The sequence below is a fragment of the Podarcis filfolensis genome, assembly GCF_964270895.1.
Source record: "Podarcis filfolensis genome assembly, chromosome: 17".
In the NCBI taxonomy this organism is placed as follows: domain Eukaryota; kingdom Metazoa; phylum Chordata; class Lepidosauria; order Squamata; family Lacertidae; genus Podarcis; species Podarcis filfolensis.
In genome coordinates this window covers 11,082,733-11,097,397 of record NC_139621.1, presented here as the reverse complement: position 1 = coordinate 11,097,397, position 14,665 = coordinate 11,082,733, and the positions used below count along the sequence as shown (strand labels likewise).

Here is a 14,665-nt window from a genome sequence, read left to right as displayed (position 1 = left end):
ATTCTGTGTCCACAGGTTCCTCATCCCTGTTGCGGAATCCCACTCAGGGAGGGCAGTGTGAGAAGGACACAATGCGCCCTTCCACCCCAGCCTCGCCCTCAAGGGGCTGGTGTCAGGGAATGGTCTGAAGATGAGGACTGGGGAATGCATTCCACGGCAGACCAGCTTCTCTCTGATGGAGAGCTGGAGAGGGAAGAATTGTGCACTCGCCCCCTTGCCCACAGCATGTTCAGAGAGAGAGAGGCAGAAGCTGAACAGCTTGGGGGGGAATTACCCAGTTACGAGATAATGACGACAGAACAGAAAGGAGGGGGCAGCTAGCTGAGACATCTCTTGAGAGCATGGAGGGTTCCCCTCCCCATGGACTTGGAGGTCTGAACGTATCAGAGAACAAAGGAGTCGGAGGGAGGGAGGAACTTCTCATCGGCGCCCAAAATGCAGCGGAAGCCAGAACGATGATTAGACTAGCAACCGTTCTCCTTGCGGAGAGCTGTGTATTTGTGCTGGCAACATGACGCTGTAATAAAAGGACTATAAATCTATCAGCTGCTCGTTAATTCTGATCTGTGAAGTTATCAAAGGGAGGGGAGGACTCTCCACGCCTGACAGCTGGGATCGAAGGGTGTACGGCTGCTGAAATCCTTCTCACGCCGCCCTCCCCAAGCCGTGTTGCGAGGCTGGGATCCGTTCAGATCGCAGCATCACAACGCAGTGCAGGGATGGCTCAGGGATGGCAGCGTGAGTAGCGCTCTCCCCTACCCCGATGCACCCAGGGCAATTGCCCTGGCAGAACCCGCCACCACCACCCTTGGCAAAGGTAAGTGTGGAGAAGTCCAGCTAGCATGACTTCACACATGGAGACACTTGGCATGAAAACAGACGTAGAAGGATCGCAATGAAGGGTTACTGAATGTCCCTGGCAGAGTTCTTTGGAGCGTGTATGCTTAGGGAGAAGGGGATTGGGAGACAGGCAGGATTGGGGTGATCTATAAATGCACTTTGTGATGAATGGTACCCATTTCCAGCAATGAGATGCTTACCTGTATGGTAATAATCATACACTTTTACTATTGCTGGCTTTAGATCCATCACTTCTGTTTCTTGTTCCACAGACACACTGTAGTTTTGAACTTCGCTATCCAGCTGAAGACAGGAAAGAGGGGTAGGAAATAAAAATGGCAGGAAGTCCATCAGAAGGGGTGGGGTGGCAAACAAATCTAATTAGGATCAACTACAATGTGGGCTCGTCCACACCTCCATTTGCCCCACTGCTTTTGCCCCCAAAGAAATCTGGGGTTTACCGCTGAATCAGACCAAATGGCACTCGGGTTTTCCATGGCTTGATGTTCATTCTGACTTAGCAGCAAAAAACAGGTTTTCCAGGGGAAAGCTGCTCGAATCCACATCTCCACCCCCATCATTCAGCCCGGACACTGAGGTCCAGCTCTGAGGACCTTCTGGTGGTTCCCTCCCTGCGAAAAGTGAGGTTACAGGGAACCAGGCACAGGGCCTTCTTGATGGTGGCGCCTGCCCTGTGGAACGCCCTCCCATCAGATATCAAGGAAATCAACAACTACCTGACTTTTAGAAGACATCTGAAGGCAACCCTGTCTAGGGACATTTTTAATATTTGATGAGCCTCCCAGAGTGGCTGGGGAAACCCAGCCAGTTGGGTGGGATATAAATAAATAAATTATTATTATTATTATTAATATTAGCAGAAGACAAGCAGAAAACTGCCCAGAACTGTACTTTCTAGGCATGGGGCAAGCAGCAGTGTGGATGAGCCCTCTGATAGGCAAGTTTTGGAGTTCCCCAGGACACTTCTTCTGGCTTAAGGAAAAAGAGGGAGTAAGGAAAGGTCTCCCAGCTAGGGCGGGCTTTGCTTTGGTCCTTACTTCCATGCCCTCCTTGCCTGACTCAAAGGTGGAGCATTGCCCCAGAACCCCTTCCACGTATCCCTGATCTTTGTCAATCTGATAGAGATCTGAGTAGGCCTCACCTGATCCAGGTAGATGTGGATCTTGTCAGGCTCAAACTCCACCTTTTTGACGAGGGGCTTCATTAGGAGCTGTCAGAATATGGAAGAAATGGGCACTGTGAATGAACAAATCAAGCCAGAAGCCCTAGGCCACCACTGGTGGGCTGCCATCCCATAAAACGTGGGCTCGTACAAAACAAGGACAACAGTTTTATAGATCCTCACAGTTGTTGCACAGAAAATGACTAGAAGGTTCAGCACTCTGAGACACCTTACTGACTGCAGAATATGATACATATATGATATACAAAAGAGAAAAGAAGGATAAATATGAGTAAACGGGACACTTTATAACATGCTTCATACAGGAACAGGGCACTGTTTGAAATGTGGAACTTCCCACACCTAGAAAAATAGGGTCTGAGTGTAACTTTAGATTGCGGAGACACGTAGCAGCAGATTGCCACCAGACACCTTAATTCTGTCCACATCTTTGTCAGGATTGGCTACTTGGGGAGAGGAGTGGGCCACAGAACCTGTGGGAAATCTGGGCTTTGGGCATTTCTCCCGCCATCCCACCTTCAGAAGGACAAGGCCAAACACTCGCCTTCTTGGGCCTGAGTTCAAGGCCAATGCCCTTCCATTCATTTGCAACAGGAGTTGCAGGAAACAACCCAGCAAAGAAGCTTTGCGCTGATCAGATACCGTAGATTCCGGAGTATTAGGCGACTGGGCGTATAAGACGACCCCCAACTTTTGCTGTTCAATTTTAGAGTTTTAGAGTTATAGAGTTTGAGCGCCACCAGAGTTGGAGCGCGCAGCCCTCTGCTGCCTCTGCCATCACAGCAGCAGCAGCAGCCCGAGGCGAGGCATTTGGCGGGAGGGTGAGCGGGTGAGCGCTGCGCTCAGAAGGACTTTCCGCGTCCCCTTCTGTGGGGAGGGAGGAAGAGTGACGGCAGAAGGGGTGCCTCTGCTCACCGGCTCCCTCTCCTCCTTCCCAACGCATATACCCGGCGTATAAGACGACCCTCGACTTTTGGGGTGATTTTCCAGGGATAAAAAGTCATCTTGTTCGCCGGAACATATGGTAGGTGTTATTGGTGGATAAATTCTGTTATGTACTGAGTTGAATAGGATCCAAAAGGCAGCAGTCTGATTGGTCCTAGAACAATAGGATTTCATGCTCTTTATTCAGCTCATAGTGGTGAGGAGGAATGAATCGAAGTCCCCTCAAAGTATCTGCTTTATATACATTATTTACACAATGGGCTGCACATGATTGGCTAATTCCGGCATTCTACTGTAAGCCAATCAGGTTGTGGATTCACTTCTATCTGGAGCATGATTGGGTGGTTCCTGCCAACCAATCATACTGCTGCATTGTTCTAGGACCAATCAGACTGCTGCATTCTGAATCCTATTATTCTAGGACCAATCAGACTGCTGCCTTTTGGATCCTATTGTTCTAGGACCAATCAGACTGCTGCAGTTTGGATCCTATTCAACTCAGTACATAACAGATGCACACAAACACACACGTCAAGCAAGCAAGCAAAAGCAGGGAAGTGGTACAAACACACTGCCCTCTGCACATCCAGACAGTCTACCTCATTGCCTGATTCCGAAAGGAGAGCAGAGAAGAGAATGAAATATGTGGAAGGACCAGGGGAGAAGGATGTGCCTGAGAACTGGAGATCAGCTGGTTTAGGAGGAGGAGGCTGGGCAAGTGGGGATGGAGTCTGAGAATTAGTCCTGGGAACTGGGCAAGGGAGCAGGGATGAAGAGAGATGGATGAATTAATGGCTGAAGCAACCTGGAGCTTGTGTCTCTTCCTGAAAATGGACCCTCAAGAGCCAAGATCCCTCCTGAAATGCTCTGCTAACAGCTTAAGCTGTTTTTTGGACATCTTAATTTCATTCTTCAGTTCTTACTGTTGCTTGTGGATCTTAATTTTGCTTTTGTCTTCTAGAAGCCGTTCTGAACGACTCTACACAGCAGTGTTGTGGGACGAAACAACTAAAACAAAAGGATTACTGAAAGATGGGGAGAAGCCAAACCAAATGGTCTTACCTGCTTCACAAACTTCTTCACAGGGATATACCCAGACAGCATATGCACCTCTATCAGGACCATGTTGGTTTCGTTGCGCTCCCCTGTGTAGCTAACGGGGGAAAGGGAAAGGAGTTTCCATAAGAGAGGCAGATGAAAAATCATCTGGGGAGATTTGGGATCCAGTACAGTCGTACCTTGGTTCTCAAACACCTTGGTTCTTGTACATTTTGGCTCCTGAAGTGTCCGAGTTTTTGAATGTTCTTTGGAAGCTGAACATGGCTTCTGTGGCTTCCAATTGAGTGCAGGAAGCTCCTGCAGCCAATTGGAAGCCGGGCCTTGGTTTTTGAATGGTTCCAGGAGTCAAATGGACTCCCAGAAGGGATTAGGTTCGACAACCAAGGTACCACTGTAGTGAACTTCCTTCCCCACTGCCGCACAAGTGAGCAGCCTGGGGGATGGGTTTAATCAATGTCTCGCTCTAGGCAGGGCCACCCTGAGGTGATTGCTGATGAGACTCACTACCCAGCTTGCTGCTGAGACAAAATGGTGGCTACAGCCATCAGAGCTAAGTGCTCCTCTCAGCCTGGGTGGCTGTGACCAGCAAGTAGAGGCCCATCACTCCAGAGCCTTCCCCTTGCTCCCATTCAGCCTGGGGCCTAAATTGAAAGAGCAGACCTCAGAAGATGCATAGCCTCAGGCATACATACTACCGCCTCCATTCCTGTTCTTCGCAAGTCTCCCCCCTCTTCCCTTCCAAATTCTCAGGCTCAGGGACTTAAAAGCAAAGAGCGAGAAGGCTTGCAAAAGCCTTTGCTAGTCTTTCCCTCCCTCCTTTCCCTTATAAGTCTCCATTCCATTGCAAGTATAAGGGATTTTGACAAGTGGGCAGCCCTATTAGCTTAGACAAAGCTCATGATTCTGAACCCGACTCCAGGGGAACTCCAGCATGGGATGAGCTGGGAGGCAGAATTTTTTATTTTTTTATTATTTTGCAAATATGTTGTAAATAGGCAGAACATATTTTTGCATGCAACTATTCACATGTTCCCAAAGCTTCACAAGCTGCTTCACCAGAGATGTGATTTTTGGAGCCCCTTCAGAAGCAGCTTAGCAGAAGTACAGTACCTGACTTGTACATGAACATCAAAATATTTCCTGGTAGTCTGGTTGCATTCCTCTGGTGATGTCTCTACACTCAGAGCAAAAGCTTCTGACGGTGGAGGCTCTTTGTGGTATCGAAGAGTAGTCTACGTGGGAGAAGAAAACTGCTGTATTCTGGGCTGACTTCTGGCATCTTCTGTGATGTGTATTATAATGCTTTCATCAATAAGGGTCACTATCTGAACGATAACCTTGCTCATTTGATTGCCCTTTTTACACATCACTGTCTTTTTATTTGTATATATTGCTTGTTTTATGTTGCCATGGCCGTTGGCTAATGCAAATAAAGTTTATCTTATCTTATCTTTCATCATGTGCACTATACAGTGGTACCTTGGTACTCAAACGCCTTGGTTCCCAAACGCCGAAAACCTGGAAGTAAGTGTTCTGGTTTTCGAACTTTTTTCGGAAGCCGGACATCTGATGCTGTTGTTGGCTATTGTTTCTGGGGCACCTGCACCAATCAGAAGCTGCACCTTGGTTTTCAGACATTTCAGAAGTCAAACAGACTTCTGGAACGGATTAAGTTTGGCACCTTTGTTTTTGCTATTTGTTTTGCGTTTTTTCTTTTGAGGCTTTTTCAGTTAATTTGTTTTTGTGACTGTGTGGAACCCAGATCAGCTACGGACTGATTGATTGTGTGACTGTGGAAATGGATACAAGCCCCCCCCCAATCCAATCAAAGACTATCATCAGTGCATAATTTTAATTTTTATCATCTACAATACTGTCTTATTTCTTTTATAGTACAGTACACTGATTATTGCTTTCATTTTATGGATCAATGGTCTCGTTAAATAGTAAAGCTCATGTTAAATTGCTGTTTTAGGGGTCATTTTTAAAAGTCTGGAACTGATTAATCAATTTTGCATTACTTTCTATGGGAAAGCACGCCTTGGTTTTGGAACGCTTTGGTTTTGGAACGGACTTACGGAATGGATTAAGTTTGAGAACAAAGGTACCACTGTAATATGTTTTTAAGACCTTTCTGTTGGTTGGTTGGTTGGTTGGTTGGTTGGCTGGTTGGGGCTATAACCCGTATTTGGCTGACCAATAAAATCTGGTGATGGTGGTGATGATGATATACAATATGGGCCACTCAGTGAGTGTTCCATCACGTCGTTTTCACCAGAAACTCTGTTGGAACTCTGCCCTATCCTAGCTATTAACTGTTGACCAACTTATACTCCCATTTATTTATCTAATTCTTTCTGTTACTGACGTTATTAACAACCCATGGCAAGAACCTCCATCTGCTGAATCTGTGCTAAGGAATTGCCTTTCCCTTCAAACTTGCAAGAGTCAGTATGTTTCATTGGATATTACCCAGCTATCCTGCTGTGGAGCACGTTGAAAACGAATGCTCTTTTCATTTTCTCAGGACTGCTCAGGATCTGAGACATGCCCCCCTCCAGCCTCTCCCTCCTTTGTGACAATCTGAAAAGTGCCTCAGTCTGTTGCTTCTATCCTGCTCCCCGTGGATCAAAGGTGAGCCTTGTTTGTGCCTTTGTCCCCTGAGATTTCCATGGTTTACCTGCACATAGGCACAGCCGTTCCCTGACACATCCAGCTTGTATTGACCAGGAATCTCTGCAAGAGGGGCCTGTTGCAACACCAGCCGGTTCTTCTTGCCCACATGGAACTCGTGCTGGAAACCCCCACTGGATTTCACCAGCACCTTCACATCTTCTGCCTCACGATAGGTCAAGGCTGCATACTTGGATAAAGCCTGCAGGGCAGTCACTGTGTTCTGGGGAAAGCAAACAGTCGTCTTGGATGGTGGGGTGGAGATCCAGGAGACAAATTTTAACACTTACTGAGATCTTATAAACAATAACTCCTTTTGTCCCTCATCCTGCCACACCACTGCAGCCATTGAACATGGTGAACCTCAAACGATGGCTTTCGAGAGCCCAATAATTTTCACCACTTAAACACCAGCCCTGTGCTAGAATGTGCATTTCAAGGTGAATACCCAGGGATGACTGCAAGCCAATAGCAAAGGACAGTGGGCACTCCCCCTAAATACTCCCTCTAACTTTTTGGCAGAGTATATTCAGGTGGATTAAATCTTTCCTCCTTTAATCCTTCCCATCTCTTTCCTCTCCCCAAACTAGTTTTTGTTCTGGAGTCATCCCTGCATTTGGCACACCCAAATATGGAAATTTGGTACCCTGCTGCACCTCTTCCCTTGAGAAACAGCTGTCACTACCTGTGTGGATGAAAGGCCTCCATAAAGACCCTGTAGGCTGGTGAGGGAAGGCACAACTTCAGAGGCATGGTTGAGGACATCTGTGGACACCTCAGGTGTGCTGAGGAGAGCCAGCAGATAGTAGGCTGTTGCTTCTACATCTGACAAGGATACAATTCCATCTATAGAGGGGAAAGAAAAGAAGATGGGCTCATTTCAACTCCTGTAATAATAACCCAGAGCAATAATTGGAGTGGGAACTGCTGATGCTACTAAGCCTTTGTTTGTTTGTTTGTTTGTTTGTTTGTTTGTTTGTTTGTTTTGCATTACTAGGCTGGCCCCCTTGGATTCATTCATTCCAGGCACGCGGGATGGGAGCAGAGATTTAAAGTCTAATCATCCCAGCCACCAGCTCAGTAAATATTGAATCTTCTCCATTTACACAGTACAGCAATTAGCCTTGGGGGGGGGGGAAGGCTCCTGTTGACCCCAATGGAGGCTTTTCGTGGCGCAAATTGCCGCAGCTGCATGCAGTTGTGATTTTTATTGAGATGGCCGCTATGGAGAGAAGACTTATACTTCCCCGTCCTTTTCAAAAAACTAAGCAGTGGGATTGCCGGGTTGTTGCGTCAAGTGTAGTTAGGCCCAGAGGTCATTCAGACTTGTTCTCTGCAGTGAGTCATGTTGGGCAGGGCACCACACCTTGAGTCTAGTCCCAAACCCCAGCAGAAAGATATCTTTGTAAGGAGGCTGGAAAGGGGTATGATATGGCTTACATTGCTATCTGTAAAATGGGAATAATAGTGGCAGGTCTCAGAAGACTGCCCTTATAAGACGAAGAGTTGGAAACATATAAAAACACTCTGAAATCCTTCATCATCACAGTAATTGTGGATAATTAATTCTGGGTCACCAAAGGATTACCTGAATTGACATGTTTGTTTAGAAATAATAGAAACTACTGGGGAACTCAGAATTTACCCCAATAGCCTAAGCAGAAAAAGTTGCTACTCCAGATGTGGCAAAACAGCCGTCTCTGGAACAAGGGCTGTGTACACACGCCTGTCTTCTCTGCATGCACTGCACTCCCCCTGCTAGTTCCCCACCAAAATCAAATCCTGTCCATGGTGCGAAAGAGCACAACCTTGCTGCATTTTAGGTCAGTTAATGGGCACACAGCCTTCCTTTGCTCTGAATGAACCCCTCCTACCTGTTTTGTCAGCCCCTTCGCGCAATTCTTTCAGGAGGTGCTGCCGTATCTCTGTGTCCCCAGACAATGTGAAGACGTAAGCCAGCAAGGCCTTGGGGTAGGCATCGTCCACAGAACTCAAGTTCCTCTTCAGGCAGCCCAAGGCATCATCTACCATTGTACGCTTTAACACAATTTTAAAAAGACTCTGTTAGGTTGCTGAGTGGGATATGATCCCAGTCCAAGAGAACTGCACTTCTCTTAGGAGGTCCTGGGGGTCTTCTCACCAAAGTATAGTTCCCCGGGAATCCACAGGGGAGGCCATGAGAGCTATAGTGGAAAGATATACAGTGGTACCTCGGGTTACGTACGCTTCAGGTTACATATGCTTCAGGGTACAGACTCCAGTAACCCAGAAATAGTACCTCAGGTTAAGAACTTTGCTTCAGGATGAGAACAGAAATTGTGCTCCGGCAGCGCAGTGGCAGCAGGAGGCCCCATTAGCTAAAGTGGTGCTTCAGGTTAAGAACAGTTTCAGATTAAGAATGGACCTCCGGAACGAATTAAGTACTTAACCCAAGGTACCACTGTACAGTGGAACCTCAGTTTTCAAACGTAATCCATTCCGGAAGACCATTCAACTTCTGAAACGTTCAAAAACTGAGGCGCAAAGGGCAGTCTGCCAATTCAATAGAGAAAATTGTGGGAAAACAACAGATACACACAGTGGAAGCCATTCAACCTCCGAGGCGCGTTCGAAAATGGAAGCATTTACTTCTGGGTTTTCAGTGTTCGAAAACCGAAGCATTCGGCAACGGAGGTGTCCAAAAACTGAGGTACCACTGTATAATTATCAGGTCAGACATCTCCCTGGTGTTTCTTAGATGGACAGAAGGTGGAGATCATGTACTCCTGCCCTCTTTTGCAGAGACTTCCAGGCTACAAGGAATTTCCTTCCAGCATCTGGACACAAGTTGAACATAAGCACATACCAATGACTCAGCAAAGAGTAGCATTTTATGACACATCTGGTGCAGATGTGGTAATTTTGTGCCCATTATCTGCAAGTACCACCATCCTACAAACTGGGGTCAGAGATGTCCCCCCCCCAACTTGAGGGCTGCATTCCCTCATGGACAACCTGCCAGTAGTGTTCAGGGCCAGAGGCAAAAACTGGACAGAGCAATGGAGGGAGCTTGTATGGCTACATTTGAGGCATGCAAAGCCAGGTTTCTACAGAAGCATCAAGAGGCATCATGACTACAGTTTGAGGCATGTCTCTCCATCCAGACAAACTGAAGGCACACCAGACAGGGTGGGTGGCCAGTTACTAGAACCCGTGTTGAAAATCTTTGCCAGTAAAGTGGTTTCCCAGATGCTTCATGGAGTAGCGATATGGGGCATGGACCCAAATGCCTTAGAAATAGTGCAAATACTGAGCTGGTAGTTCTGCCCTGAGCATCAGAGTTGTACAAGGATTGATGGGGAGATCACAAAAACTTGTGGAAATCCTAAGGAAGGACTTACATTCTCCTTCATGTTGAGCTCCAGCAGTGAGGCAGCAACGTAAGCTGTTAGTGAAATCTCATCATCCACGGCACCCTAAGGATGTCAGGGGAAACATAAGAGAAAAGTCAAGGCGCTTCCAGACTCCCACAGAGCCAGTGTGGTGTAGTGGTTAAGAGCGGGGAATCTGGGGAACCGGGTTCGCGTCTCCGCTCCTCCACATGCAGCTGCTGGGTGACCTTGGGCCAGTCACACTTCTCTGAAGTCTCTCAGCCCCACTCACCTCACAGAGTGTTTGTTGTGGGGGAGGAAGGGAAAGGAGAATGTTAGCCGCTTTGAGACTCCTTAAAGGGAGTGAAAGGCGGGATATCAATCCAAACTCTTCTTCTTCTTCTTCTGTTTTGAGTGGGATTCCATGACATAACAGAAAATGGAAGTTGTGCAATTGAATCAGATTCGAGACAGCAAAGCTTCTCCCCACCTCTCCCCAAACTGGACCTTTTGTGATCAGGAAAGTAACAGGAAAATATATTGGGAAGTGTGGGATAGCAATTGCTTGATCTCATGTTGTATAACCTCCCCGCAAGCAAATGAATGCTCAGTGAAGGTACCTTTATGGCATTGTTGAAGACTCTTCCCACACTTTCAAAGCAGCCACTGGGAAGTTGGTGCTGCCCCAACCAGCGCACAGCATCCTGAATGTGCTTCTCATCAACATAGACATAAGTCTTGGCATGGCCAAAACCCTTAACCACAGCAGCCGTCAGCCTGTGGGATTGAAGCAAGAATAAATTTTAAAATGAGGGGCAACTTCTGAACTACAAGGGATCATGCCCCACTATTTTTCATCTCAGCTTTTCTCCTGCAGCACTGAACAGAAAACAACAAAAGTGACAGAAGCCGTAAGGAGAAAGCTACTAACTGATGTTCCATGGGGATTTCCTTCCATCGTGGCACTGACGTAAATTAAATAGGTAAATCAATGTGGGGAAAGCAAAATGTCACTTAAAGAAGAATCTGAAATAGTTTCCTTGAAGCTTTAAATTGTTTTATTCTGGATTGTTTTGTTTCATGTGTTAATGGAGCGTTTGGAGATTTTTTCTTTAAAATTTAAAGTGGTATAGAGATGGAATTAATAATAATAATAATAATAATAATAATAATAATAATAATAATAATAGAAGAAGAAGAAGAAGAAGAAGAAGAAGAAGAAGAAGAAGAAGAAGAAGAAACATGTTGGTCATAAGGTTAGGCAATGCTGCGCAATAAAATGCTACACTAAACCTCAATTTTAATTCCCATTCCACCTGATTCCAGAAGTAGTAGTAGTTTGATTTTGCCTCTTAGGGGACACCCAAGACCACCACCCACCCACCCACAAATTGATGGTAGGCTTCTGCCTCTTTAACAAGCAACATCACCCTGAGGCCAAAAAAGGTGCTAACTGGGAACAAGGGCTGGCAGATCGCAGGCTGCAGAGTTGCCTGTATCACCTCCTTCTCCAATTGCTCGTGACAGCAAATTGCTCAGCCTGAATGCCCACCCTGACAGCTTGGGCTGGCTGGTTCTAGCTCTGCTGCTAACTCACCAAGTATTCCCCTCAGCATCATGCATCCCAAAGGCACTGTAAGAGCCGTTATCGCGCTTGTAGAGCAGTTGGCGTTGATACCCTGGCAGAAGAGAAGAACAAAGTAGCACTGGCAATGCTAGGAGGGACCCTGATATTACCCGCTTATATATTTAAGGGATTTACAGTTTTTTAAAAACCACCTGACTAAGTGGCCAACGAAGTTAAAACAAAACAACAATCAGCACAGAAAACAATGTAGGACTGCAGCAGTGGGAAGATTATTATAAACCAGTTACATAGGCAGCTCAGCATCTTAAAAGGCCTGGGAAAACAAAATAGAAAGAAGTGTTCTTCCGGTGCCGAAAAGACATCATGCGCCGCACAGGCAAGGTTTTGTTAGGGCAAACCTTGTATTAAGTGTCTATGAGACATTTGCAGTGAAAGATTTGTCTGGTTATATTTGGCTGTTTATACTACATAGGGCTCATAAAGAGAAAACAGCTCCAGGCTGTAATGCAGGCTGTGGGGAGTGAGAGATCTCTGATTTTAGGCCTTAGAGTTATTTTAATTTAGTAGGAAGATAATCCCGTGCTGGACATGCACATGATGCTATTCAACTACTTAGAGGTATCATAATTTGTTTTCTGCTCATAAAACTTGAAACATTTCCCCCTTTTCCCCTTTCCTTGTTTTTCTTTTTTCTGTATCACTTTACCTCTTTATAACTGAAATTCCTTCAATAAAATATTAATATCCAAAAAGTGGACCAAGGGATAAAGTGGTTGTGGACTGGGGAAATTATAGGACTACGTCAGTATCTATTAAATGGTGAAAAGAACCACAAAAAACACAATGGATTGTGATTGCAAATTCGCCATGAAATCTCCACTCCCAGCAAACACTTTTTGATCTATGAAGAACAATCATAAATACATCCTACAGATAAAACTGAAATTCCTTTCTCCAAGGCTTCCAATGTCTTCTCAAGAGCACCTTCCATTTGCATGAACAAATTCACAACAGTCTCCTCAACTTCCCTTCTCATTCGGCCAGTGATCTTCCAGATTTTTACTATTCGCACAGTTCTTGCCAATGAACACCTGCCTTAAGCCACATTCCGAGGAGGAAAGAGGACTTACTCACCACTCTGTATGTACTTTATTACGTCCTCTTTGAAGGTGGGGGTTGCCTGGTTCGTCTTCTCCAAGTACCGGAGTATGTGAATGTTAGGAACAAACTTCATCAAGTTCTGCTCACCACAGCCCAGGGGTCGCTGAATCAGAAGGTCTATATGTTGTATTGATGTGCCCATAATGTCCCCTAGATGTTGAGAAGATTGTTATCATTACCACCACCATCATCATCATCTGGAAACTGTCTTTTGAGGAAATGCTGCAGGAGTTGGGTATGTTTAGCTTGGATAAGAGATGACTGAGAGGAGGTCTGGTGGCCATCTTCAAATCCTTAAAGAGCTGTCACATGGAAGATGGAGCAAGCTCATTTTCTCCTGCTCCGTGGACCATATGAGGAAAGGAATCAATGGCAGCCAGAATTGCACATGGGTAACTTGCATTATGATGTAGTGGAAAGAAAAGTCTCCTCCTCTCCAGATCTCTCATATGGGCAGAGATGGGGAAGAAATATGGGGGCAAATTTCCTCACCAATGCAGGAGACGGTAGCTCGGCCAGAGCCCTCCACGACAGCTTCAGGCAGCTTTAGAGAAACTTCATCGTGAACTGGGTCCCCTGAAAGGAGATGAAGAACAGGAATTAATGCAGTTGAAAACACTAACCAAGTGGTCATAATCTGCAGTAGGACTTGCACACAGCAAAAATGGGACTAGGAGCTTGCTAGCTCAGTGAGTCTGTTTTTAGCCACTGTGTTCTCTCAGCTGTCGTTCCGCCCCCTCTCCATCCCATCCCTACTCCCCTTGGCAAGCAGAGAGACAGAGTGTGTGTCTTGGGTCTCTTTTGCATCCCGCTACTGCCCTAGGGAAGAGACACGTCTCCAGCCCAATGACAACCAGAGCAACACTTCATCTTCTCTCCAACTTGCGTTCTCTGGGGCCCCATCACAAGCCAAGCTGCCCTGAGCAAGGGATGCAGCCTAAGCACACCTGAAGAGCAGAGGAAGGCATTGTGGGTCTCTTCTTCAAGGACGCCTTCTGGCTGTGGGAGGAAAAGAGAATGGGATGGTGAGTGGGGCTGCTCTCTCAGGGGAATAATCTCCTTCTACCTTCTCTGCCTTTTCCCCGCTCTGTGTAAGAGCTCTCACAATTGCCAGGCCTTCCAACTGATCACAGCCCCTGGCTGACATTACCTTAGACCTGGAAACAGGGAGGCTGTGCAAAAATCCAAAGGCCCTCTCCTGCCCAGCACCCAATGAATACAATTCCCCCCCTCAAAAAAAATCTGCTTAGGGGAGACCCAGAGTTCTGAATCAGTTGCTGGCACTTGATAGCTGTGAGCCAAAGTTGGACATCAGGGGCTGAAGGCCACATAGACACTGACCTTGACCAGCAGGGATTTGATCACTGTGTCTGACCGGCCTCGCGCAGGTGTGGTGGAAATCTTATTGCCACACAGATCAAGCGTCTCCTCTGCCTCGGCGGTGAGCGAGAGATTGACGTGCCCTAGAGAAAGGCAAAATTGGCACAGTGCCAGGAGCTCAGGGAGGGGAAGAGGGTGCTTGGGGGCCAGAGCCCCAGTCCAGCCCCACATCCGCCAACATGTCCACCGTGCCTTCAGTCTGGAGACAGATGTAAGGGACAGAGGTCGGAGCATAGGGGGTTCTTGAATGGAGATGGACCCCCAACCTCTCCTTTGGGGAGGGACACCATCTGGGATGGGGAGGAAACAAACCCATAGTACATGCAGCAGGGGGCATTGTTATATTTTCCATATTCCACTTAATGCCCAGTTGGCTTCCAAACAGAAGAATCCGTTGGTTCTGCCAAGTGTCCTCAGATGACAAGGTCTTTGGCAACCTCAACACCGCAAGTCTCTTCCCACCCA

General features: G+C 46.7%; 1 protein-coding gene across 3 annotated transcripts in view; it reads right to left on the bottom strand.

Annotated features, from left to right (window-relative positions):
• LOC310752467 (alpha-2-macroglobulin-like protein 1) overlaps positions 1–14,665 on the bottom strand; it is a 91,650-nt gene that overhangs the window by 844 nt on the left and 76,141 nt on the right. For all 3 annotated transcript variants that reach the window (XM_083592817.1, XM_083592818.1, XM_083592819.1), the window contains 14 exons: positions 14,162–14,283; positions 13,768–13,819; positions 13,313–13,396; positions 12,794–12,970; positions 11,669–11,750; positions 10,692–10,848; positions 10,102–10,176; positions 8,596–8,758; positions 7,407–7,567; positions 6,729–6,944; positions 5,159–5,280; positions 4,052–4,142; positions 2,003–2,071; positions 1,041–1,143 (listed from right to left, as the gene is read on the bottom strand). In XM_083592817.1, the coding sequence (XP_083448943.1) occupies positions 1,041–1,143; positions 2,003–2,071; positions 4,052–4,142; positions 5,159–5,280; positions 6,729–6,944; positions 7,407–7,567; positions 8,596–8,758; positions 10,102–10,176; positions 10,692–10,848; positions 11,669–11,750; positions 12,794–12,970; positions 13,313–13,396; positions 13,768–13,819; positions 14,162–14,283 (1,674 nt within the window). The remainder of the gene's footprint in view (positions 1–1,040; positions 1,144–2,002; positions 2,072–4,051; positions 4,143–5,158; positions 5,281–6,728; positions 6,945–7,406; positions 7,568–8,595; positions 8,759–10,101; positions 10,177–10,691; positions 10,849–11,668; positions 11,751–12,793; positions 12,971–13,312; positions 13,397–13,767; positions 13,820–14,161; positions 14,284–14,665) is intronic.